This window comes from Juglans regia, chromosome 8 (assembly GCF_001411555.2).
Source record: "Juglans regia cultivar Chandler chromosome 8, Walnut 2.0, whole genome shotgun sequence".
NCBI classification, from domain to species: domain Eukaryota; kingdom Viridiplantae; phylum Streptophyta; class Magnoliopsida; order Fagales; family Juglandaceae; genus Juglans; species Juglans regia.
The window spans coordinates 29,567,563-29,595,520 of NC_049908.1; the positions used below are offsets into that span (position 1 = coordinate 29,567,563).

General features: G+C 37.1%; 2 protein-coding genes, 1 non-coding gene and 2 pseudogenes across 4 annotated transcripts in view; 3 read left to right on the top strand and 2 right to left on the bottom strand.

The window, feature by feature from the left end:
* Positions 1–27,958, bottom strand: part of LOC109004516 (probable disease resistance protein At4g27220) — a 963,953-nt gene that overhangs the window by 124,969 nt on the left and 811,026 nt on the right. The gene's annotated exons all lie outside the window — the stretch shown is intronic.
* LOC118349227 lies at positions 10,302–14,639 on the top strand. Its single transcript, XM_035692856.1, has 5 exons — positions 10,302–10,960; positions 11,216–12,275; positions 12,395–12,440; positions 12,523–13,270; positions 13,394–14,639. The coding sequence occupies exons 1-5, from the start codon at positions 10,302–10,304 to the stop codon at positions 14,637–14,639; spliced, it is 3,759 nt and encodes a 1,252-aa protein (XP_035548749.1).
* On the top strand, positions 14,946–18,442 carry LOC108999682 (annotated as a pseudogene).
* LOC118349380 lies at positions 16,963–17,068 on the top strand. The gene has a single exon (XR_004802348.1). It is a non-coding gene; the product is annotated as a small nucleolar RNA snoR109 (small nucleolar RNA).
* Positions 18,229–27,545, bottom strand: LOC109004526 (annotated as a pseudogene).

Here is a 27,958-nt window from a genome sequence, read left to right on the forward strand (position 1 = left end):
TTCTTAATTCAATCATTTGAATTTAGGCTTGAAATTTTTTAATTTGGCAATTAATTAGTACTTTCCTTCAACCTGACACGTGTATTCTAGGTGGCATGTCAGCATTTTAAAAAAATAAATAAATAATTTTAAAATGTGGTTGTAGCTGTGTCCGTTGCGTGGCAACTTGACAAATACCAAACGATATGCGAAAGAATCACCAATTACCATCTTTTTGGGACAAAATTGGCATCACTGAAACAATCCCCAAATTAAATATTCCTTCATTTTAATTAAGCTTACTGTTCGTCCGGCGTTGTTTGAAAATTTTATTTTAAACTCGGCCCATTATAATAAGAGAAATTTAATGTACAATTCTGATTAGGAGATTACGTGTACAGTCTTATTGATGAATATAGATAAAAGAGAAAAAAAATTATTTTAAAAAGAGTTAGTCTACATACATTTTCTAAATAGAAACTATTTATGCAAACTCATACAGTTATGTTTAAAAAAATTTTAAAATTATAATAATATCTTTTTTAAAATGATACTTTTTTCTCTTTTATCCTCATTTATTATTCTAACTGCATATACAATCTTCCATTCAGAACTGTAAATAGAATTTTTATTTTTAAAAAAATATTTTTATAATTTTATAATTTTTTTAAACATAATTATATGAATTTGTATCAACCATTTCTATTTAAGAATTGTAAGTTGACTAAACTGATGATGTATGGGAATATGCAATTATCATGTTATTAAAGTGCTAGAATTAACAATACTAATTATGTAAGCAACGTTTCATGATTTTGATGTCCAGCCAGCAGAAAAGCTTCAATGGCAACAAAAGTCATGTAGCCTGACAAAGCATGCAAGCTGACTGGGAATTAAAAATTAAAAATTGCCAGTGGAACATGATCGATTACCCACTCCCCAGCTACCTTCTCTTTTCCTAATCCAGCAACATTGTAATAAAAAATTAACAAAAAAAAAAGAGAAAAAGCTTCCTAGTGAGCGTAGTCCCGCTCGTGAGTTAAGAGATGATGCCAATTGATTTGAGTTAGTTGGGATGAAATGAATTGTTTAATTTTTTTAAAATGAATTTGAATATATTTAAATATTAAAATAAATTTATATAATTTATGTAAAATTGGTCAATCGTATGATTTCAACTAAACTTTATATATTCTGTTTACGTTATCCGATCCATTAGTTGTCATGAATATAAGAGTAATTTAATGTATTTTTAAGTATTTTATTTTTAAATATCATTTAAATATAAAATATTTTTTATTTTTTAAAATTATAAGACTGTGCATTGCTCACGTATATAAATATATATATATATATATATATATAAATAATGACTAAGAAAAAACAAGCACTTACAACCAATAAAGAAAAAACAAAAAAGTATGACATTTAAAAATGACTAAGAGAGTAGAGTCTTTGTTTACCATATGAGTTTCATATCATCCTATCTCATTATATGTTTTATTTCTTTCTCAAATACTATATAAAATAGAAACTTTTTAATTTAATTATTATCTAATTATTATAATTTTTTCAAACTTCTAAAGAAACATAAAAATAATTTAATTTTTTCAAATCTCAAAATAAAACTAATATTAAAAAATAATATCATAATAATAGTTTAACTCTATATTATTTTTTATTTAACTTTTTCTATATCATTTCTCAAAATACCATAATATATCATAACTCAAACTATTTTAATATCATTCACAAACTATTTCATGACTAGTCATAAATTTTTAATCTTTATCTAATTTCTCAAAGATTCCCTAATTATAAATTCAGTCATTTGAATTTATGCTTGAAATTTTTAAATTTGGCAATTAGTACTTTTCGTCCACCAGACACGCCTATTCTAGGTTGCACGTCAGTATTTAAGAAAAAATAAATCAATTAATGGTTGTCGCTAGGGGTGTAATCGGTCTAGTTTGATCGGTTTTAAACAAAATTTAAGACCGAACATGTTTGTACCGATTTTACATTTTTTAAAATTGACTACGTACCAGTTACTCACCTAAACTGATATCTCCGATTTTTACAGTTTTCGGTCCAGTTTTTCAATTTTTTTAAATGTTTGTTTGTCATTAAAAATCTGTTGATAAAAAAAAAATGCTTCAAAAAATCTGTAGTTGAGAATAGAAAGGAGATTTCAAGCATGTAAGAGAACTAAAGTACTGAATTGGACACAAGACTCTTTGCATTTCACTGATAATTGTTTTTTATATTCTCCCAAACTCATAAACAAAAAATGCTAGCATTTTCAATAACACGAAAAGTGTGCAAATAATATTTTTTTAAAGTATTCTTTCAGTTCTATTTAGAATTATTTGTCTCCATTGTTGTATTGTATCTATTCTTTGAGTTCCTCTGTTGAGCACACTAACATTTTGTAGGTATTTTCTATAATTGTGGATTGACTAGGAAATACTTGTCGACATCCTTTAATGGTGATAGAAGTCTTTGTCCTTCTGTTTTAATGTATAAAGTTATGTGCTTTATACCACCTTCATTCTTTCATCCCAAGCAGAAAAAATCTCAGAAATTTAACCTAACAATTTACATATACTTAATATTTATGATAGAAACTTGAAAGTAGTTGGGTCCTATATACATGGTTGTTGAGTTGCATAATAAATGCAAGCGGGTGAAATTCAAATTTGAAGTGAACACGAATCACTTTTTCATTCTCTGATCAGAAAGAAAATCTATGGGTTCGATTAGGTCTTAGTTCTCTATCACATGGCCGAAATGAATATCTAAATCTAACAAGTAATGAAATGAAAAAAAAAATGGAGAAGCATTACCGTGAGGTGAGGCCAAAGGTTTGCGTGGCGAGGAAGAGAGGCGAGAGTTCGAGACAGAGACGAGAGGCAGAGAGGCATAGATGAGAGTGGGGCAGAGAGGCGAGGCAGAGAGTGAGGCAGTCTGCAGAGAGGCGAGGAAGAGACGAGAGTGAGGTTTGATTTTAGCCTTTAGGGTTTATTGGCATTATTGCCTTTTGGAAGTCTAAAGAGTGTCATTTAGACTGTTGGTTTTTGGAGATTTGGAGAGAAACCGGTGCCATTTTCTGTTGGTTTCTTCTATGTAGATGGTTCTTCTTCTTCTTCTTAATGATAATTATAATTTTTATATATTTGTAATACATTTAATACATAGTTATAGACTATAGTGATTTAGTTATAGTGATTATTAGACTATATAATAGTATTAATATTAGACTATTAATATTAGTTATATATTAGTATTAGTTATAGTGATTTAATATAACTATATTAGTACAACTATAACTATAGTCTATATTAGACTATTAGTATTAATTATAGGTTAGTATTAGTTATAGTGATTTAATATAACTATATTAGTATAACTATAACTACAGTCTATATTAGTATAACTACAAATGTCCTATGTACTTATCAAAACTTAGTGATAATATTTGAGTGATTTTTTTTCTTTTTATATATTATATATAAAACTTATATATAAAAAATATTTTGTATAATATTATTTTTGTATAAAACTTATATATCTATAATATTTTTATTTTTTTATTTTTTTCTCCAATCGGGTCGGTCCGGTCCCGAAACCACGAAACCGGAATCGGACTGAGTCCTACTGGTTTGTGCAAATAAAGAACTGGTTCCAGACTGGAAAACCGGCCCACCGGTCCGATTCGATCCTATTTTCCAGTCCAAACTTACACCACTAGTTGTCGTCGTGTCCGTTGCATGGTGTTATTGTCATATTGACATAGATAAATGATAAAACAACTACTCCTTTACAATTTTTCTATAATTTTCTAATAAAATAATATTTTTTGATATATTTATTTTAATTTTGATTTTGATTTGATGTGTTTGAAATTTAAAAAAATATTATTTTATTGATAAATTATAAATAAAGTGTAATTCGATTGTAAGGCCGTCATTGCTCATTGGCAAATACCAAACGACAAATTCTCCAAAAGAATCACCAAATTAGCATCTTCTTGGGACAAAATGGGATCACCGAAACAATTACCAAATTATAAAAGCATTCACATTGGGGGACTTATGAAATTTAAGTAAAAGAATCTTCTTTCTTTATAATTATCCAATTTTGAGAAACACCGTACTACTCATTTTTTATTATCTTCCTATTGATCTATTTAAATATGAGATGTGCTAGGTACAGTCTGCTTAAGCAATCCCTGCGTACGCTACTGTTTGTTGTTTGTACATATCAGCTTAGGTCGAATGACCAAATTGACCTCCTGCTACTTTCAGCCTTTCACGAAGAGAAGGAATTCCAAATCAGAAATCCTTTTGCTGTATTCACCCGTGCGACCCAGATTGTTCCTCCACCACCAGCGTCGTGCTCATCTACTCCACCACAGGCATTGTGCGCATCTCCTCCATCACCATCAGCTTGTAACGTTGACCCAAAGCAAAAGAGAAAATCGTTTTGCCTCTAGCAGCCTCGCGTGACCCAGATTTTTTTGTCTCCTCCACCACCGCCGTCGTGCTCAACTCTTCCACCATCATCAGCTGATAAATTCGACCCAAATCAAACGAGAAAAATTAAGACCTCTGCCACCCTCGATAAGAGGCCTCTACGCCACTTGAGATCATCTCCTCCACCATGAAGTTGCCACCAACTAGGTAGTTGCTCTGTTCTCACTCTTTTGTCTTGGTTTCAATTTCGGCTTTAATAATGCTCATATGTTTGAACTAGCTTAGCTTGCAAATTATTAAGTTCATAAATTTATCTTTTTTTTCCTGATGATAAGTATGACATTGTCTTCGGAAGAAACTACCTACATTCATCTGAATTTAGCATTTCAAAATCATCATTTGGCTATGCCCAAAAAAAAAAAAAAATTAGCAAAAAAGAAGGGCAATTTCCCACTGCTGTAATTTTTTTTTTCCTTCTGTATCAGTGTTTTATATTGTTTGATTTATTTTTTAAAGTGAATTAGAGAAGCATGATATGACATAGTTTGTTTCCCTCAAGGAACTTGTTTACTTGGGGCTGTGTAGATGAAGAATATACTTTAGTTGTGATCAGTGGATTGCTTTTTGTGTTAAGACTCTGGGTGTTCTTACCCATTGTTATTACCTGATTATTAAATTACATGTTCAGGAATAGACTATCTGCTTTGCATTCTCCATTATCAGTCTTTTTTTTCTTCTATTCATATTTCTTGCCGATCAACATTCTCCTAAGTTGGGTGGAAAACTTTACCTACTGGAGTTTCTTAATTCATAACCTTTTTGGAATAGTGATATTTTAGGTATTCACCTTCAATATTTCTGTTGTTCTATTGTACTGAGATTTTTTAATGATTTATTTTGATTATTTTTCAGATGTAACAAGTGAAAGTTATAAAAATATAGTAGTTTTATTTATTTTACTCATCATTGATGAGATATTTAAAACTGTTGCATAATACTATGGTCCACCCATGTCATGGAAACTCGTCACCAAATTCATGTGATTGTGGTTCAAGCGCGCCTGCGTGTGGAGTGAACGGCCATATTACTCATGATTAGACTATGATTCTCTTTATTACTAATGTTTAATGATTAAAGAATTATAACGCTTGTCAAATTAATTTTTGATGAGAGGTATTTTATTTAGGCACATTCTTACTATTTTAAGATGTAAAGGATGAGAGGCATTTTATGTAGGTACATTCTAGCTATTTTCTTAGTCAAGGATGATCGATAGGTGCCTTCAAAGTACATTATAGACAGGTGGCGAAAGGACATTAAGCATAGGTATGTTCTCATTCGAAGCAGTTATAATGATTTGAGTAGTAAACCAGCTGCTGGAAGGTTTGCTAATTTGATTAAGTTATGCTACGAAGTCGCTACAAATGCAACTGAAAGCAATCATGATTCAATGGATATGATACAGAAGTTGTTGGCTATGAATTTGAGCTACACAAAAACCAAGACACAACATATGCTTGTGAATATTGGTACCTACAGTAGAGAAAAGGGAAGTTTGAAAGAAATGTTGAGTCTTCGTCTTGTTAGAGGTAAAGAGAGGCTTCTATCGAAGAGGATGGCATCTACAGTAGAGATGGTTATGAGGAAGCCACAAAATTTACGTAGACAATCTGAGACCCGTGCCAATAGAAAGAGGAAAAATGTATTCAATTTGCTTGTCATATTTATGTAAAGTTGTTTCATAAATCTATTTAATTTAATTATGTATGGTTGAAATGTAGGGAAGTCAACTTCCAGATAGTATCATAATTACCTAGCAGAATGTAAAGCCAAATACTATAGGCAAATATGTGCACAGGAGTGGTGGCAAAAAGTGCTTGGTCAGAGCATGTTGAGGTCCCTATAGACACCATTAGTTTCTGGAAATTGGACAGTCACCTTTATAAATTAAGGTAGAGTGCAGGAAATTAAAACTTAAAATATAAAACATGATCCAGTTTTACATGCATTGGCTGATTAGGACTGGGCTCAGACATAATTACTATTTTGGGCGGAAGCAGCTCCTCCACCACCTCACACCACTTCGTTAGGGCTGGGCTCAGACGTACGGAATTACTCTTTTGGGCAAAGCTTTGGTCTTAGGGAGGAAGGAAGAGCAATCTCTCATGAAGAGAAGACCAGCCAAATGAGGAAGGGGGAAGTCATCACAAGGAGAAGATCTATCTCGAGCAAGACACGTCGTAAACCCAACTTAGTAAAATGGGGCGTTTTTGCCACGTTGGCGTGCATGCCCAGTCCTCTGATATGGGACTGCATAAAGAATTTCTCTTTAAGTATTCCTTCATTTTAATTAAGCCTAAAGTTCATCCAGCCTGAGTTGTTTGAAAATCTTATTTTAAACCCGCCCCATTATAACAAAACATTCTAATTTTAAAAAATACATAATTAAGAATAGGATGAATATGTTGGTTTTTAAACTTAGAAATGATTAAAATATTTGATATAAAGTAAAAATAACTTGAACCATTACCTTTGTTCAATGTATCGGTTAAGTTGTTTAGATTTAAATGAAAATGTGTTTTGGTACTTGAACTAATGTATGCCTCTTGGGGATATGAGCCTTAACCGCTTCCCAACCAAACAAAGGGTTGTGTCCTTTGGTGAATTAGAAACATTTTCAATGTATTCTCTAATATTTGAGAAGTTGTGACTTTTCAAAAGTATTCATTCATTTTAGTTGTGACTTTACACAAATACTCTTTTATTTATATAAGTTGTGACTTTTCACAAGTACTATTTCATTTATGTGATATCACTTTTCACATATACTATTTCATTTAAATAAGTTATGACTTTTCACAAGTGTCATTTCATTCTAGTTGTGACTTTTCACAAGTGCCCTTTAGTTCTCTATAAATAGGAAATCCACCCACAAATTCATTAAGTCCAAATTCTTTATAAAAATTAGAGAAACACTTTCTCATTCTTTTATCTTTTTTTCTTTGGGCTTTGACTATTTTATATTGGGTTTGAGGATCTCCTTTTGTGTGCACCGACGAGGAGATTAATGGGAACCGATGTTTTTGTATATTAGGAGTAGACTATCTAGAAGCCTAATGCATATTTATAATTGGAGGCAGCGAAACCTACTATAAGGAAAATGTCCATCACAACGTATCTCAATACCGAGTTCTCTCTCTCTAATTTGTTTTTGTTATTTTACATATTCTCTAGTTTACAAAGCGTTTCAAAATATTTATCAACATAATATTTCCTCCCGATTGAGTTGGAGAACTTTTCTTCCAAACAAATGAAAATATTTTGAGCATGTAAAAAATACATGTTTTATAATGACGGGATACATTGCTATTTTAATTTTGATTATTAAAAAAATAGGTAGTGATAAGGTCACTGTCTATCTACTACTCAAGTGCATTTCCAGTTTTTTTATTTTTTATCATTTTATTTTAATTATTTTTTTAACATCTTTAATCATTATGAAAAAAATTTAAAAAATTATATAACTTTATTAATACTCACTTTTTTAATCATTAAATAAAATAAAAAAATAGTAGTATATATGAGAATATGCATTTATCATGAAATTAAAGTGCTAGAATTAACAATACTAATTATGTAAGCAACGTTTAATGATTTTGATGTCCTGGCAGAAGAAAAGCTTCAATGGCAGCAAAAGTCACGGAGCCCGACAAAGCATGCAAGCTGCTGGGAATTAAAAATGGACGTTGCTACGTCCACAGAGGATTTCCACAGAAATCCTCTACCGAATACACAAAATCTTTTTTTTTTTTTTTTAATCTTTTCTTTCACTATTTTTTTAAACTATTTAAATATTTTTTAAAAATAAAAAAAATCACATATTCATTTTAAAACACTTACTTAATTATTAAGTAAAAAAAATAAAAAAGATTTCGGTATCTTTTCTGTAGACATAGTGTTTTCCATACAAATATGGTTGTTCTAGCTTGATGCATTCATGTTGACTACAAATATTAATATTATAAAAGCGTTAGGGAAGATAAATAGTCAATTGTACAAAAATTTAAGCAGCTTTTAATGCCTCGTTTGGTTAGATATATGAAAATAAAAATTGAATAAAAATATTATAAAATTAAAAAATATATATTTTTATATTATTTTATTTTGATATTTAAAAAAATTAAATTATTTTTTGTGTTTTATTTAAAAATTTAAAAAAATTATAATAATTATGTTATAATTTCGTAAAAAAATTTAAAAGTTAAAAATTAAAAATTAAAAAATATTTATTAAAAAGAAATGAAATGATTTTTAAAAGTAAACCAGGTTTAAACCTAAATCCCATCCAAATGATGGAAAGTTAAGCCCACTCGTCTATTGATGATAAAAAATGAACAGTTGTGTTATATGTGACCATCTACTGCTTCACTAGTCTTGTTGAATTAAATTGAGATGAGTTGAATTTTTTATGAATGATAATTAGTTGATACGGTAGAGTGAGTTTTGTGTAACTTATCTAAGATGAATTTAAATGTTAAGATAAATTTAGATGTATTTATAAAAAGTTAAAAAAGATTATAGATCTCGCTTTTAAAGAGATGTTGAGTTGAAAAAAGTTATGAATCTCACGTGTAAAGAGATTTTAAGTTAAAAAATTCTATTTGCATTCCCCACTTGGGGACTGTATGTGCAGACCCTTTATTAAATGAGAAAAAACATCATTTTAATAGGGATAAGCTTGTATTATAGTCTCTAAATGGAGACTGTATCTAGCATTACTTTTTTAAATTAAGATGAGTTTAGTAATTTCAAAATTAAGTGATTGAATATTAGACTCAATTTTAAATTAGACTAAACATAATTAATTTCAATTCAATCCAAATTTCAATCGGAATTTAAAGTCGAGGCTAGGATTGATATAAAAATTTTATCTAAATTAAAAATCATAATTTTTTAAATTTTTATTTAAAATATAATAAATAATTTATTTTTAAAAATTTTAAAATAATATTAATATTAAAAATAATTTTTTACTGTCATCTCAATTTACTGTAAATTTCCCTGATTTAAGTTGGATCATCCGCGCCCCCCCAACCCCACCTGGCCCCTGCCCTCTCTCCTCTCTGATTTCAGGTTTGATTGTTCCTCTCTGCTGAGCTCTCAAGGGGTGTTCTGGGATGAGCTTCGAAGTTCTCTCTTTCCCTGTATTTTTTTCTCACTCCTGATTTTTATCTCGTGGGTTGATTGTTATGAAGCCCACGAAGCAGTAAATTGGGCTTCAGCTTGGAGGAGATCGCGGGCCATCAGATAGGATATGAGAAACGGAAAGAATAAAACGCAGTGTTGCGTAGCGTCGGTTATATGCATTGTTATCTTTTTACTTTGTTGCCTTTTTAATTACAGCTATAAATAAACACGTGTAAGGCATATGTGAGCCAAGTTAGTTAATGGCAGAGCATATAGTGGAGGTCTGGAACGTGTGTGGGGATTCATTCCTGGAAATTGAGAAAACTGAAATCAGCATGGAGGAAGGTGCGCCTCGAACAACACCTATTTTCACTTTTATCACTATCCCTGTCCGTCGTCTTCAACAATATTCATCTAACCAAATATCCATTAGCATACAATCTGCCATTTAATTCATCTATTACTTAAGCCCCATTACAGTGGTATCAGGTCTACGATCCTATTCCAAACCATTCAACCATTCATTATTTCTCTAATTTCTCCATTACTCATACTACCATTTCCTTACAGTCATTCATCCGAATACATTCATTCATGGCTGATAACACTAGATCTAAATAGTAAGAAGTGTTGCAGCGGCAAGAAGCTCAAGAGACTCGGATGCAGGCCCAGGAGGAACGAATGCTTGCAATGCGTGCAGACATAGCACAATTGACTGAGATGGTGAAAACCTTAGTCACGAACCAGACGGCACAAGTAGTTCACCATGAGACATATCACCAGCAAGACAGGGAATTCCAGGATTTTAGGCGTGAAGGCCCGAGAGGGGTGAAACTGGATTTTCCTTACTTTGATGGCACCGATCCAGCAGGTTGGATTTTCAAAGCTTCACACTATTTTGATTATCATCAAACACCTCCTGCACAACGATTGTTAATGGCATCATATCACATGAACGGGGATGCATTAATATGGTATCAAGATGCAGCAGAGACAGCACAATTTAACAACTGGGACACCTTTTCTAGTGCCTTATTGCTTAGGTTTGGCCTCACAGCCTATGACGATCCCATGGAGGCACTTACACGCCTCAAACAAGTGTCTACTGTGGTCATTTATAAGGCTCAATTTGAAGCCCTCTCAAACAGACTTAGAGGACTCACTGAATCACACAAGCTGAGTTGCTTTCTCAGTGGATTAAGGGATGAAATCCGTCTTCCCGTGCGGATGTTCAAACCCTTGAGCCTCAATGTGGCTTTTGGGCTTGCCAAAATCCAAGAGGAGTACCTGTCTAGTTCAAAACATTCAGGCAAGAGCTGGTTGGACAGAAACAATCCAGGGAATAGTTATTCCTAGAGTCAGCTTCAGGGAGCTGGTCAGAAACAATTCAAACCAAGGAGAGAAATTCCCTCATCTCAAATGGATGAAAAAAGGAAAAGGGGCCTATGCTACTATTGTGAGGAGAAGTGGAATCCTAATCGCGTGTGCAAATCTCCAAAAGTGTATGTATTGTAAGGGTGTGCTGAAGATGAAGAAGATAAGGGTGAAGAAATTTTTTTTGATTCACATGACAGGCAAGAAGGCCAACAACCTGAAACCAAGTTGGAAATATCCCTCAATGCCATCACGGGAACCCCCAATCAGAATACCATGCGAATCCATGGCTTTATGGGTGGGGAGAGGGTGCTGTTTTTGGTGGATTCAGGAAGCACTCACAACTTCCTGGATCCTTCTATTGCCAGGAAGGCAAAGCTGAAGGTGAATACCAATCAAAAGCTCAAGGTACGAGTGGCCAATGGCGAGTTGGTCACAAGTGAAGGGGCATGTACAGCCACATCAATCAGATTACAAGGTAACCAGTTCACTACTTCTTTTTACTTGTTAACCTTGGGTGGTTGTGACGCTGTTTTGGGTATACGATGGCTGGAAAATCTGGACAATATAACTTGGAATTTCTCTAAGTTAGTCATGCAATTTATGTGGCAAAATAAATTGGTTGAGCTGAAGGGTCTCCACTTGGGGAGACCATCATTTGGGGAAGGAAAGGAAGTCCTCTTGAACAGTATGAATGGACCCAAAGGAGTTTTGATCCAATGTTCTGCTGTACAATCCACAGTCCCAAACCCAAACACAATCCCAAACACAACCCACAACCAAAACAGAGAGCTCACCGTGTTGTTACAACACTTTAAACATGTTTTTTCAGAACCTATAGGATTACCACCCAAGAGAACCCATGACCACAAAATTACATTAAAAGAGGGAACCCCACCTATCTCCACAAGACCATACCGATACCCATTTTACCAGAAAACTGAGATTGAGAAAATGGTCACTGAATTGCTTAAATCAGGAATGATTAGACCCAGTTCTAGCCCTTTTTCCTCACCAGTTTTACTAGTCCGCAAGGCTGATGGGAGTTGGCGCCTATGCGTGGACTATAGGGCCTTAAATCAAGAGACGGTGAAGGATAAGTTCCCTATTCCCGTCATTGATGAGTTGTTGGATGAGTTTTATGGTTCCGTGATTTTCTCTAAAATGGACCTAAGATCCGGGTACCATCAAATCAGGGTGGTTCCTGAGGATGTTCACAAAACTGCTTTTCGCACTCATGAAGGGCACTATGAATTCTTGGTAATGCCCTTTGGGCTCACCAACGCCCCGTCCACCTTCCAAGGGTTAATGAATGAACTTTTTAGACCCTTCTTGAGAAGGTTTGTACTGGTTTTTTTTTACGATATATTGGTGTATAGCCAAACTGTGGAAGATCATATAGAGCATGTAAGGCTAGTGTTGGAGGTTCTAGAAAAAAATCAGCTTTATGCTAAGTTGTCCAAGTGCAGTTTTGGGGTTTGAGAAGTGGAATACTTGGGACACATAGTGTCGAGTGAAGGAGTTAAAGCTGACCCAAGCAAGATAGTTTCCATGGTAGAGTGGCCCACTCTCACCAACTTAAAAGCCTTGAGAGGTTTTTTGGGCCTAACGGGATATTACCGTAAGTTTATACGGCACTATGGGCTCATAGCTGCCCCCTTGACAGCCTTATTAAAAAAGAATGCTTTTACTTGGAATGCCTCAGCTCATCAAGCTTTTCAGCAATTAAAAGGGGCTGTTTCTCAACCTTCGGTGTTAAGACTTCCAGATTTTACAAAGTCTTTCATTATTGAGTGCGATGCAAGTGGGTGTGGTGTGGGAGCCGTACTCATGCAGGCTGGACAGCCCATATCTTATTTCAGTAAGGCCTTGAAAGGTAAGGCTTTGACCTTGTCCACTTACAAGAGAGAATTATTGGCTCTTGTCATGGTTGTACAAAGATGGAGGCCCTACTTATTGGGCCAATCTTTCATTGTTAAGACGGACCAACAGGCCCTAAAATACTTACTTGAGCAAAAAGTGGGAACCACGGCACAACAGAAATGGTTAACAAAACTTATGGGCTACGACTTTAAGATTGAGTTTAAGAAAGGAAGGGAAAATAAGGTGGCGGATGCTCTTTCTAGAAGGGATGAAAAGCGGGATGAGGACGCGGGAGTACTGGCCATTATTTCTTTTCCCACACCCGATTGGATCGAGGAGTTAAAGGCGAGCTATTCCTCCTCACCCGAGCTGCTGGAATTGTTAGCTAAGCGGTAGGCCAAGCTAGAACTGCCTAAGGGTTATACAATCCAGCAGGGGCTGGTCCTAAAGAAGGGGAGGTTTGTGATTAACCCCAGTTCTTGTTTTAAAGCCAAAGTATTACAGTTTATACACAGCAACCCGGAAGCAGGCCATTCAGGGTTTCTAAAAACATATCAAAGAGCTAAAAAGAATTTTTTCTGGCATGGAATGAAGAAGGATATTAAGGAGCTGATAAGAAGCTGTGAAATATGCCAAGTTAATAAACACGAGAACCTCTACCCAGCAGGTCTGTTGCAACCTCTTCCCATTCCAAACCAAGCTTGGGAAAAATTATCCATGGACTTTGTGGAGGGTCTCCCTATTTCTCATGGGGTTAATGTCATCCTAGTCGTTGTGGACAGGTTGACTAAATATGGCCATTTCATGGCCTTGGCACACCCCTATACAGCGGTCGAAGTAGCTCAAACTTTCTTAAGGGAAGTGTTTAAACTGCATGGATTTCCTAAGGTCATACTCTCAGACAGGGATCCTATTTTCCTAAGCACTTTTTGGAAAACTTTGTTTTCACTGCAGGGTACTTCTCTAAGCTACAACTCAGCTTATCACCCGCAGAGTGACGGGCAAACAGAAATCCTCAATAAGGCATTGGAGGGTTATCTAAGGTGCTTTGTGGGTTCTAAACCGAAACAGTGGTCTCAGTGGCTTCCCCTTGCCGAATGGTGGTACAACACCTCGTACCACACATCAACAAAGATGTCGCCTTTTGAAGCCCTCTACGGCTACTCATCACCACGGCTCATTACATACATTCCGGGTACCTCACAAAATGATGCGACAGACAAAATGTTGAAAGATAGAGAACATATCAAGCTCCTACTCAAAGAAAATCTCAACTTTTCACAACAAAGAATGAAGAAGTTTGCAGATCAACGAAGAACGGAGCGAGAGTTTCAGATAGGAGAATGGGTGTACCTCCGTTTACAACCTTATCGGCAGAAAACAGTGGTTGCAAGGAAAAATTTGAAGCTTTCCCCTAGGTTTTACGGGCCCTTCAGGGTGATGCAGCGCTTGGGAACGGTAGCTTACTGCCTTGAGTTACCCCTGGAGTCCAAGATACACCCGGTTTTCCACATCTCGTGTCTCAAAAAGAAGCTGGGTACTAGGATTCAAGCACTTCCGTCGCTCCCTCCAGTCAACGACACATGCGAGGTGCAGCCCGAACCCGAACTGGTGCTGGAACGCCGAATGCGTCAACAGGGGAACAAAGCTCAAACCATGGCTTTGGTGAAGTGGGTAGGACTATCGGCAGAGGAGAATTCGTGGGAGTCACTGCAGAGGCTTCGAGAAGACTATCCCTACCTGGTGGGCCAGGTTCTCTAAAGGGAAGGGATCTGTTATGAAGCCCACGAAGAAGTAAATTGGGCTTCAGCTTGGAGGAGATTGCGGGCCATCAGATAGGATATGAGAAATGGAAAGAATAAAACGCAATGTTGCGTAGCGTCGGTTATATGCATTGTTATCTTTTTACTTTGTTGCCTTTTCAATTACAGCTACAGATAAACACGTGTAAGGCATATGTGAGCCAAGTTAGTTAATGGCAGAGCATATAGTGGAGGTCTGGAACGTGTGTGGGGATTCATTCCTGGAAATTGAGAAAACTGAAATCAGCATGGAGGAAGGTGCGCCTCGAACAGCACCTATTTTCACTTTTATCACCATCCCTGTCCGTCGTCTTCAACAATATTCATCTAACCAAATATCCATTAGCATACAATCTGCCATTTAATTCATCTATTACTTAAGCCCCATTACATTGATATTGTTCTTTCATTGTCTGGGTTTTGTTTCTTTTCATCTGATTCGTAATAAAGGTTGCTCCTTTTCTTGGTAGTACTCCATTTTTGGGGGCGATTCGACTGAGGAAGTTAAATATTTACACACAAGGAGTATGTACTTACGCTTGCTAAGTGTTATTCTTCACAGTTTGCACTTAAGTTTGCCAAGTGTTATTCTTCACAGTTGCATCGGGTCTTGCGCTAGGTGTGTTACATAATGATGATCTTTGTTTCCCATCTGATTTTGTATGGTATATGTTGTACTCTTTGGTTGGATGTTGAGAAGGTTGGGGAAATTAAGAGAGAAATGATAATGGGTACATTGGGTAGTCTTTTTCCGACTTCAGTTTTAGCCGCATCAGCTTCATACTCTGTGCCTATGCAATTTCTGTTATCCGGTAGTTTGGACTTTGGAGTGTGGACTCGTAATATATTGCATTTACTGCTGTTTCTGAGTCGGAAAAAAAAAATTAATATTCTACTCGATTGGGCCTTTTGGATATATATAATCTAAATTTAAATTTGTGCCTGGGAATCGAGTTTTCTAGCTATTATTTGAATATATATTCTCCTTTGAGGTTTTAGGGTTTTAGCTTCAGTGAAAGCAAGTGATGTGTGTGTGTTTGTGTGGATATATTTATGTATATGTATGTGTGTGTGTGGTAAACCTGTTTGCTAGCTTCAAAACAATGAAAATTTCGACTTTCTTTTGAAAGAAAAGGTTTTCCGGCAAAAAGAAATGAGCAGTCAAGAGTTGGATTATCTTGCATTATTTTTGAAAAAGCACCTCCTTTTTGGCTATCCGAACATCATTGGAAGGGAGGGATTTATGAATCCAATTACCATAGCTGAGAGCATACTTTGATTTTTAATTATGTTCTAGTAGACCTTTTGGTTGATTGTATTGCTTTCCACCTTTGTCTATCCTCCTTTTTCCATTTTGAGGTCGTCTTATGTAATATAGTTCTAATAAGCTGTTTCATTTAGAACACATTAAACGATGGTGAATGCTGTGGCTGTTCTTGGCAGCAATGAGGGTGTCAGTGGGACTATCTACTTCACCCAAGAAGCTGATGGTAACTTGGAAATCCTGTCTGATCATCCAGCAAGTGTAGATGTCTCTATTTTTCACATTTTGAAAGACATTTTGTTTCAAATTTTCAGGCTCTACAACAGTAACTGGAAATATTTCTGGCCTTAAGCCTGGTCTCCATACCATGTTCATGCACTTGGGGACATAACAAATGGTTGCATGTCAACTGGTATAGTCCAAAGAGATGATGTTTGTTTCTTCGTATCTAAAGCATCCAGTCCAAGAGCAGGGTAAACCCCACTTTGCTCCACATTAATCCCTTTTGTCTTTAATTTTATTTTTAATCTACCTGCTTACAGGATCACATTTCAATCCTGCTGGCAAAGGCATGGTGCTCCTGAGGATGAGAATCGGCATGCTGCTGATCTTGGAAATGTCACTGTTGGTGATGATGGTATGTGCTGTGTTTACCTCTATCCCCTTGGTCATTCGTTGACAGCTTCCCAATCGTTGGACTCTATCATGTTCTATAATATGCAGGGGAGTAACCCAACTTTGAGGATGAGCTGCTGAGATCTTTCTTGCCCGCCCAACTTTATATGAAAAGCCAGCAGCAGCTAGTGTTCAAGTTCCTAGTTCTATCTCCCATTTCTCTTCCCTGAGTCATCTACTATAGCTGCCCTTCTGTTTATTTTACTCTACCTTAACTCCATTGCAACCAAGTATTTTTCATTTATCTGTGATTTTTATATTTGTTGGGGGGAGGCTACCGGCTACATGTACCAAGGGAAAGGTGAACACTTCTATGAGTACCCTTGATCTTGACTTGCCAAAGTGGCTGTAACCAAATCAAGTGGCTCATAGAAGTTAACTGGCCGGTCCTTGTGAGATCTCTTTCTTTGATCTCTGTCAACAATCTGCTTACCGAACTTCTCACCTTTTTTTTTTTTTTTTTTCCTTTTTTCCTTCTAATTATTGCTATTTTTAATTTTTTGGATGGGTAAAGAGAAGGGAGAGAAGAGGGAAATGGCATAGGATTTAGCCGTTTTAAGAGACCCTTCTCAAACATCAATTGTTAATACGGGTCACCTTCCAGGCAAGCTGCTTTGATTTCCCAGCAGTTTGCGTCTAATGGTGCCTACAGTCTTCTACCAAAAAAGTTACCAAAAAATAATATGCAGAGCAAATTGTTTCTGCTGTTAGTTACCTGATAAGAAGGCTTAAGATGGGTATGTATTTTGTTCTGACACACAGTGGTGCACTAATGGATGGTACCTCTTTTCATACAGGGACAGCCAAGTTCACAATAATTGACAAGCAGGTGTGTTTCATCTTCTGTTTAAGTTCTACTTGTGCACATATATTTAGTTACTTTTCACTGATGTATTTTACAATTTTGCAGATTCCACTTTCTGGACCAAACTCCATTATTGGAAGAGCTGTTGTTGTCCATGGAGATCAGGATGATCTTGGCAAGGGTAAACTCTTGAAACACAATGCTTGAAATCGTTCTGTTTTAGTTTTATTTTCTGTATATTCATGATTAAAGCCAACTATATGTAAACTACTAAGTCACAATTGGAGCATCTGTGTTGATAAATTGTTTTACTTGGTAAACAAGAAGACTAAGGGCTTTTATGTTGTTTTTGTTTTTGTGGGGGTAAAGGTCACCACTTTAAGCTAAAGCACTAGAAGCATGATCTGATATGGCCTGAAATGGTTTGTAATATGATCTATTCTCTTGTAGTAATGCTATTTTCACTAATGAAGTCACTTTAGAAAGGAAAAAAAAAAAAACACTTAACAACACCCAACAACTTATTATCATAAAAATAACCACGATGTCAATTGACGTATTAAAAAAAAGGGCAAACCCCTTCCAGAGCTAGGGGCAAACACAATCAGCTCTAAATGATTTCTTTTTTATTGGTACAATCAGCTATACATGATATGCAGCAGTTTCAAAAGATTATGGTGCACAGCCATCTCGCTACCCTATTGTATCCACATCCTTTATGCTCTCTGGGCCTTCCCGCGGAGATATTCCCAATGCAAAAGCAAATATTTCACAAGCTGGTTCAAAGGCATGTGGTGCCTTACTGTCCAGAAGATGTATGCAACCTACAACACATTCTACATTCTTTGCTTGGCCGCCTTCTCATTGCCCTTGATTAAAACTCCGTTCGGTTGGTGACCCAGGAACAAAGGGAACAAAACCCCGGCCACCAAATGCGGGGCGCATGAAGGCATCGTCGAATTTACGCCAGTACCAATGAACAGTGTGCGTAGGAGTGGCCAGGAGTGCACGTATGCTGCTTGGTCGGATAATTTCAGGAATGTCAAACTCAGAATCCTGCCCCTCTCCAAGAAGAGGCACAGAATCCTGCCCCTCTCCAAGAAAAGGCACAGTTACAGATTTTGGAGTAGACGGATCTGACTGTACCTTGCTGGCTGTGTGTCTTGGATGTGGAAGCAAGAACCTTATAAGAGGTTTAGTCAGCAAACCAAACACCTGACCAGAAACAAATATGAGGTGTTATTACCATTACCAAGAACATTGAAATTTCATATGGAAAACTCATTCATACAACATCGCAAGCAATCCTAATGCCAAAAGCAACCATAAATGTAACTTGTTTTCTTACAAAAATTCATGTGAAGGGCAGTTGGTTTTCTTGTTCCCCTAAGAAGCATCGTTCCTCTTAAGAAAATAACATATATATAGAGCTCACCCAAAACCTCAATTGGAATCATGGTGGAACTGATCCACTTTAATTGTATCTACATAAAATTCTGTCCATGATGCTCTTGCCAAACAAATAATAAAGAATAAATATGGAGGAAGCGGGCATCTGACAGCAAGCCCTCCTCCAATGGAGCTTTGAGCAATGGAACACCCATATTCTTGATAGCTAAGAAGCTTAACGGTGAAGACCATAACAGCAAGCAACATATTTGCAATTTCTCTTTTCATTGTAAATGAATCAGCTAATTCTTAGAAAATACAAACCCTTGGCATATCAAGAGGCCAGATTGGGCTCTTTTAATGTGACATCAGAAGATGTGCCAAGTAAATAAGTTTGACCCTCAATGGACCAACCATGTACACAATAAAATTAAAAGTGAACGAAAAAAGAATGGAAGGATTAATATTTATCACTATAGAACAAATTAAATCAAGTCAATATGATTTCACAGATCACAGAAAAGGCAGTAGACATCCCACCACTGTGCTGAAGAGAACAACAGTGTAATGTATCTTCTGAAACAAGAACACTACAGCACACAATCTCCTCCAATACACAGATTCCTCCACAAAAGAATGAGACACTCGTACACGAAGTTAAGATCAAATGCCAGATTCCATTCGTGAATCTTGACAAGGAATTTTCGAGGAATTCCCAACCTCCAAATTGTATTGAATTTCGATGAACAATCAATGCCTGATTACAACAGGTTTGCTCTGGTTTTATACCCGCAAAGCAAGGAGATGGCCTTAAACGACCATGACTGACTCATAAAACGCGCACTACACCCCTTAAGGCAAAACTCACCGTTTCACTTAAGGCTCAAAACACACAATCATGCAATATAAAACGACACTACACAATTAAACCAAAGCGCACCGTTTCACTTAAGTAACTAACTTTCTTCTTTTATTCAAAATGTCGTTATATCAGCAACCCTCAGCTCCAAGCCTTCCTTCTCCCGCTTCCTGAGATGCTCCTCCTTCAACAGCAACCCACATTCACTTCCTTCCTCTTCAAGACCTAGCCCCCAAGCACCCGTGACAATCTCCTCCTCTTCAAGGCCTTGCCCCCAAGGCACCCGTGACCTTCACAAGACAATGCCTATCAAGTGAGGATAGGCAGACCTTAACTTGTATAACAGTTCCCAAGAATTATCCTCCATAGCAGCTCCCACCCATTTAACCAAGACTTCAGTGACAGCACGACCTGCTACCTTCTTCATACGCCTTTCCAGAATCTGTTCAGGCTCAGGTTGGACAGCACCCTCTCCATCAACTGGAGGTAAGGTGGGTAAAGGGGTAATTTGATCCCCTAGTTTCTTTTTAAGGCAAGAAACATGGAAAACTGGATGAATTTTTGATGTAGGAGGCAAACTCAACTTGTAAGCAACTGTCCCAATTTTCTGAATGACTTGAAAGGGACCATAATAGCGAGGAGCAAGCTTCATGTTATGTCTCATGGCTACTAATTTTTGTCTATAAGGTTGAAGTTTGAGAAACACCCAATCACCCTCCACAAAAGATCTCTCGGATCTTCCCTTGTCAGCATACATCTTCATTCGATTCTGAGCTTTGCTTAAGTTCTCCTTCAACAAGGATAAGACTTGCTCACGATTCTTCAAATGTTGATCTACTGCTTCATTAGTAGTGGTACCAGCTACATAAGACAATAACCTTGGTGGAGGCATTCCATACAAGGCTTGAAATGGAGAAATGCCTGTAGAGGTATGCAGCGAGGTATTGTAATGCCATTCAGCCATAGGAAGCCAAGTAGTCCAACTCTTGGGCTTAGAAGCACTATAAGCCCTTAAGTAAGCTTCAACAGCCTTGTTCAAAGCTTCAGCTTGACCATCAGATTGAGGATGGTAAGCTGAGCTCATAGTCAAGGTTGTGCCCTGCATCTTAAAGAGTTCTTGCCAAAACAAGCTTGTGAACACCACATCACGATCGGAGACAATTGTTTTAGGTAAGCCATGAAGCTTGAAAACTCCAGAAAAAAAAATCTCAGCCACCTTAGCTGCAGTGTATGGATGAGCTAGGGAAAAGAAATGACCAAACTTAGTCAATCTATCCACCACTGTAAAAATAACAGTGCTTCCATTAGAACTTGGGAGGCCTTCAATAAAATCCATGGCAATATCAAGCCAAGGTTGCTGGGGAATGGGTAAGGGTTGAAGTAAACCTGCTGGCAGCACATTTTCTGACTTGTTAACTTGACAGACTTGACACTCCTTAACCAATTTCCTGATATCCCGCCTCATGCCAGGCCAAAAAAAATCCATTTTAGCTCTGTGCAAGGTTTTATGATAGCCCACATGGCCTGCCACTGGGCTGTAATGAATGTATTGCAATACCTTCTTCTGAAATGATGAACCAGGAACAATCATCAGTCTGCCCTTTTTGAGTAAAAGACCTTGTTGCAAGGAGAAGGCTTTTGGAACTTGTTCCCCTTTCTCTAGAGCCGCCAGGATCTGAAGAATGTGGGGTGATTCTGAGTAACTTTGCTTCAATTCAGTAATCCAATCAGGAGTAGGAAATGAAATGAGTGCTAAAACAGCAGTATCCTCTTCCATCTTCCTTGAAAGTGCATCAGCTACCTTGTTATCTTTACCTCTTTTGTACTCAACTTGAAAATCATATCCCATGAGCTTAGAGATCCATTTGTGTTGTGCTTCTGTGGCTACTTTCTGCTCCAACAAGTGCTTCAAAGCTTGCTGGTCAGTTTTAATCTTAAAAGGCTGACCAAGCAAGTAAGGCCTCCATTTCCCAACTGCACTTACAAGTGCTAAAAGCTCTTTCTCATAGGTTGATAAGAGGAGAGCTTTACCCTTGAGAGCCTTACTAAAATAGGCTATGGGATGGCTGTTTTGCATCAACACAGCTCCCAACCCGACACCAGAAGCATCACATTCAATGAGAAATGCTTGAGAGAAATCTGGTAGCTTCAAGACTGGAGGGTGAGCTACAGCATGCTTAAGTTGCAAAAAAGCCTTCTCAGCCTCTTCACCCCACACAAAGGAATTCTTCTTCAATAACATGGTCAATGGGGCAGCTATTGAACCATAACCTTTGATAAATTTCCTATAATACCCAGTTAAGCCTAAAAACCCTCGCAAGGCCTTCACTGTTTTAGGAACAGGCCACTCTAACATGGCTGAAATTTTGGTAGGGTCTGCTCTTACCCCTTCTGCAGAAATTATATGGCCTAAATAATCAACTTCCACAACCCCAAACTTACACTTAGACTTCTTGGCAAACAAAGTCTGCTGCTGTAAAACAGATAACACTGTTTTCAAATGTTCCAAATGCTGAAATAAATCTTGGCTGTAAACCAAGATATCATCAAAGAAAACCAAGACAAACTTTCGGAGGAAAGGTTTAAAGATATGATTCATTAAACCTTGAAAGGTGGCTGGTGCATTAGTAAGCCCAAAGGGCATTACTAAGAACTCATAATGGCCTTCATGAGTTCTAAAGGCTGTCTTAGGAATGTCATCTTCCCTTACTCGTATTTGGTGATAACCTGATCTTAAATCAAGTTTAGAAAAATACCTTGCCCCATACAACTCATCCAAGAGCTCATCTATCACAGGAATTGGAAACTTGTCCTTAACAGTTTCTTGATTGAGAGCTCTATAGTCCATGCACATTCTCCATGTGCCATCAACTTTCTTTACCAAGAGAACAGGTGAAGAAAATGGGCTTTGGCTTGGTCGAATCACCCCATTTAACAACAAATCTTTAACAATTTTTTCTATTTCTGTTTTTTGGTAATGGGGGTACCTGTAAGGTCTCACAGAAATTGGAGGAGTCCCTTCCTTCAAGACAATTCGATGGTCAAAGGCTCGAGGAGGAGGCAACCCAACTGGTTCCTCAAAGACAGACTGAAACTGGTTTACTACCTCTTCCACTGCTGGTAAAGTCTGTGGTGGCTCCAACTTAGGCTGAACTGCTACAAGTTGCAGAAGCCAACCTTGCTGACCAATGAAGGAAGATTTAAGCATGTGAATCCCAGCATCAACCTGAACCTGTTCAGACAACAACCCTTGCAAAAACAGTTTCTGACCAGCAACCTCAAACTGCATAGACATATTTGTAAAGTCCCATTGAATAGGACCCAATGTTTTAAGCCATTGAACCCCTAAAACAATGTCACAGCCTCCAAGAGTCAAAACATGGAAAGGAACTAGAAACTTAGTTCCTTGGACCTTAATCATTTCCTCATATTTGCCTTGGCTGACTATGCTAGTACCATCAGCTACCTTCACTTGAAGGGCTCCATCTTCCACTACTCGCAACTTTGCAGCTTCAACCACCAAAGGATCTAGGAAGTTGTGAGTACTTCCTGAGTCTATAAGGATCTCAACAGAAAATGAGCCTATGGTCCCCAGGAGCTTCATGGCATTACTGTTGATGCAACCAGAAATGGCATGAATCGAGACTTCAAGTTCCTCCACCCCCTTCAGAACCAATTCTTTAGAACTATGTAGAGATTGAGGCACCACTTCATCCTCATTATCAAGTACCTCTTGCATATCACTAGGTTCCCCATGCAAGAAATAAACCCTCGGATTTTTACAGACATGATTAGGATTCCACTTTTCATCACAGTGGAAACATAGGCCTTTTTTCCTCTTTTCATCCATATGAGATGAATTCACCCTTCTCATAGGAACCACATTCTTTGGAGAATTATTGGCGAGATCAGTCATCCCCGCACTATTAAGAGGCCATTTCTCAGCAAAATGGCTATTTTGTCTCCATGACTTTCTTGAAGATAGGACATGTTCCTCTTGCAGTTTAGCCAGGCTAAATGCAGCTCCAAGGTTTAGTGGATTGAACATCTTGACAGATATTCGAATGTCATCCTTGAGTCCACTAATAAAGCAGCTCATCTTATGTTTGTCAGACAAGCCTTTGAGCCTATTGGACAAGGCCTCAAATTGTGATGTATACAAACTAACAGAAGTAGTTTGTCTTAATCTGGTTAATGCCTCCATTGGATCATCAAATGCTGAAGGTCCGAACCTTCCTTGCATTGCTACTACTAAGGTCTCCCATGAATTAAACTGACCTGCTTCAAAGGCACTTTGGTACCACACCAATGCCTCACCTTCCATATGGTGCGAAGCCACCATTAATTTCTGATGGAAAGGTATTTGAAAACAGTCAAAGTATTGATTGGCCTTAAAGGTCCACCCTGCTGGATCACTGCCACTAAAATGTGGAAAGTCCAACCTAACATTTCTCTGAAAAACTCCTCTCTCCTCATGATTCCTAGTATCATTAGACACTTCTCTATCTCGACGAGACATAACATTCACAGAATCAACTACAGATTTCAATAGATCTGAAACTTGTTCTAACCTTTCAGTAATGCCAGAAATTGCTTGCTGATTCTGTTCTAGCTGCTGCTGCATTATTCCCTGCTGCCTTTTAGATTCCTCAAATTGCACTTTCAGTGTTGCGCGCGTCCCGTCCCCCATTAGACTGCTATTGCAAGGATCGACTACTACTGATACCACTTGTAATGTATCTTCTAAAACAAGAACACTACAGCACACAATCTCCTCCAATACACAGATTCCTCCACAAAAGAATGAGACACTCGTACACGAAGTTAAGATCAAATGCCAGATTCCATTCGTGAATCTTGACAAGGAATTTTCGAGGAATTCCCAACCTCCAAATTGTATTGAATTTCGATGAACAATCAATGCCTGATTACAACAGGTTTGCTCTGGTTTTATACCCGCAAAGCAAGGAGATGGCCTTAAACGACCATGACTGACTCATAAAACGCGCACTACACCCCTTAAGGCAAAACTCACCGTTTCACTTAAGGCTCAAAACACACAATCATGCAATATAAAACGACACTACACAATTAAACCAAAGCGCACCGTTTCACTTAAGTAACTAACTTTCTTCTTTTATTCAAAATGTCGTTATATCAGCAACCCTCAGCTCCAAGCCTTCCTTCTCCCGCTTCTTGAGATGCTCCTCCTTCAACAGCAACCCACATTCACTTCCTTCCTCTTCAAGACCTAGCCCCCAAGCACCCGTGACAAACAGTTATGGTGCTGGTGATCATGATTGCATTTCCTCGCAATTGAGTATGCCCTGACCTTGTGAACTGCATTTAGAAAAGTAAAAGGTTTACTAAATATTCCACTGCTACCATCTCTCTATCTGTCTCTCACCCACACACGCATGCATGCACCATTCAAGTGTTCTTATTTCAAGTGGAAGAGCATAAAAGAAACTGAAATTTCCCTCTGATCAATTATTTCTTAACAAATTTTCTATTTAGTTATAAATATAACAGCGTGTCCATATCTTACCTGATTATAAGCGAGTGCTATAGACACAGCACCTCTCATGAGACCAGCCCACCATATTACCACCTACAACAATAAATATGGTGGTGAGATTTGGTACATCAATGAAGTACGAGAAAAACAGAATTATGCTGCAAAAGAAACAGAAAGCATACTTGTTGCCTGAAGTTGATTTTTTCCTTTGGAGATTTTTTAACTAAGTTGATTAAAAATGATAAGGGGAAAACAAAGTCTGCTCTTCCTGCCATAATCAGACCTAGCAGTATTGAACTCACTGCAACAGATGTTCCAGGACTGCAAAAAGCAAAATCAAGCATTGCATGTTAGAGCAATAAATAATGTCTCAGCAAGGCAGCTATATCATACATTTTTTCTGAAAAATTACATAAACTGCTACTACTACTACTACTAATAGATATAAGGTTCAACATATTAAGAGCTTGGAACTAAAAGGACTAGTTAGTCGTCTGCTCTTATGCTGATAATACCTGCCACTGACAAATCTCCACTTTTCAATGTCCAAGGCATCCATTCCAACATAAACGAAGATAAAGATCTCAGCAACAAATGAAAGGGTTGCGAAAGCATGCTGTGATAATTTGAAAGAAAATCTAAAGCATTAGGTATATGACAAATTGACCTTTGTTCTACATATGAAAAATGGGTTAAAATGGCTTGATAGCTTCTAAGAAGAATTACTTGGTAGTGATTCGTGAACACTCGGTCACATTGTGCCAGGTGTAATGGGACATCACAATCCCACAAAAGAATACCGTGAGAATGCCACTCAAATAGAACAACTGCATAACAGATTAAATACAGTAGCATCTTAGTGAGATGAAAAATAATTAGCAATCTATCAAATCTGCCGTCTACATAAAGCATTTGAAGCATAGAAAGAGAAACGAGTGCCGTTAAACTATTAGACATCTTACTTCAGCCATCATATATGAGAGGTATGCCATGAGCATCATAAGAGCAACTTCACGATCCGCAGAGTGCCTAAATCATGAGAAAAATTGTATTATCAGAATCTGGTTTTAGTATATGATTCTAACACTTCTTTCCTTCATCAGTTAAGGGTTTCTTCAGAAGCCAAATCAGGAGACCTTAAATATTAGGTGTCACCAGGCCACTTTCAACAAAGAAAAACCTAGTGTACGATCTAAAGACCAAGCAAGGACCCTTCTTATTATGAGACTAGGTCCAATTTCAACATTAGTACAATAACAATGGAATACTATTGTTACCTATAAAAAAAAACAATGGAATACTATTGTTGCAATGCCAGTAAAAGCAACTTCTTTTTTTTTTTTTTTTTTTTCTGGGAATGTATCCGATGCTCATTTTGCCCATCTCCTGGCCAAGAATGCGGCATTCAATTCAAGAGTTCCAATTTTTTTTTTTTTTTTTTTCCTGGGCAAATCTAGGGGCTTGACAAAATTCAAACTATGCCTTCTAACGTCAAATCCTGTAAGCTATAATCATGGTTGTTCATCGGTACATGAATACTACAGAAAGCAGGGTGCTATAATGGTAAAACAAAAAAGAAATTGACTTCTTTAGACTACTTTTTCCTTGTTCCAAGGCAGCAAGACATTAGCAAGTCAAGATTTGTAGATCATCCATGGTACGTCGCGATCTCAGTAAAAATATTTAAATCCAACAAATGTTTGAAGACAATAAATCTTATATAGTCCTCTTTTCCGTCTGAGATGTAGATGTGTGTTTGAAATAATGCTAGCCTTCAGCCTGAGCGGGAGAATGGCACATGTAGCATAACACATGTGCATTAATACATACGAATCTATGAGAGAGAGAGAGAGAGAGAGAGAGAGGCTTACTATCACCCCAAGCATTGTGCTTGTGAGAAACAAATAAAAGAAGTTGCCAATAAAATGCAAACCAATCCTGGGGTCGATATGATTGAGGTCAAAACTCTGGATTGCATTAAAAAGTACCACTGATGTTGCATCATTTACAACACCCTCCCCAAATACAAGACTGTAAAGGCGTCTCATCCTGATTAAGCACCTGCACCGTCACATGAAAGTTCAGGTTTGTAGTGTAGATACCTCATCCGATTGAAGACATGAAAACATGCTGATATCTGCTATACCTGCAATGTACATACAGAGTCCGTGGCAGCAAATATTGCACAGATTGCTGAAATAGCGGATCAATACAGTCAGAACGAAACAGCAATCAAAGTTACTCGAAAAAGAAAAATGGCAAATGTAGTACCTAGATAATCCCCAATATCCAGCGAACCAATATCCAATTTTTTGAAGAACTGAGTAACCCCTGGATCAAGCATCAGAATTTTACAGTCACAATAAGATAGTAATATAAAACCAATAGCTCAAACTCTTTTTTTCTTTATTTGCTAGGCCTAAAATACTTTAATTCAATTCAGAAGGGTATTTGGTACAAACATGGTGAAGAAAATAAAAATTTATTGAAAGGACTCGTGTACATTATTTGGCCAAAGAAATAATGTACAAATTGACTTAGACAGAGTAAACTGTCTGGTATGGATGCATATATCACTCTCATTCCATCCTCTAACACCAAAGAAATTAGAAATATGCCTTCAAAACAATATCTAAAATTAAAGAGTAGGCGTCCACCCAATGCAATCACACAGATACTGAATATAAACTGTCAGATTAGAGAATTATCACTTTTTTGCAAAAGAAAAGAATAGTTGCAGTTTTAGGAATGATTCTGTGCTATGTAAT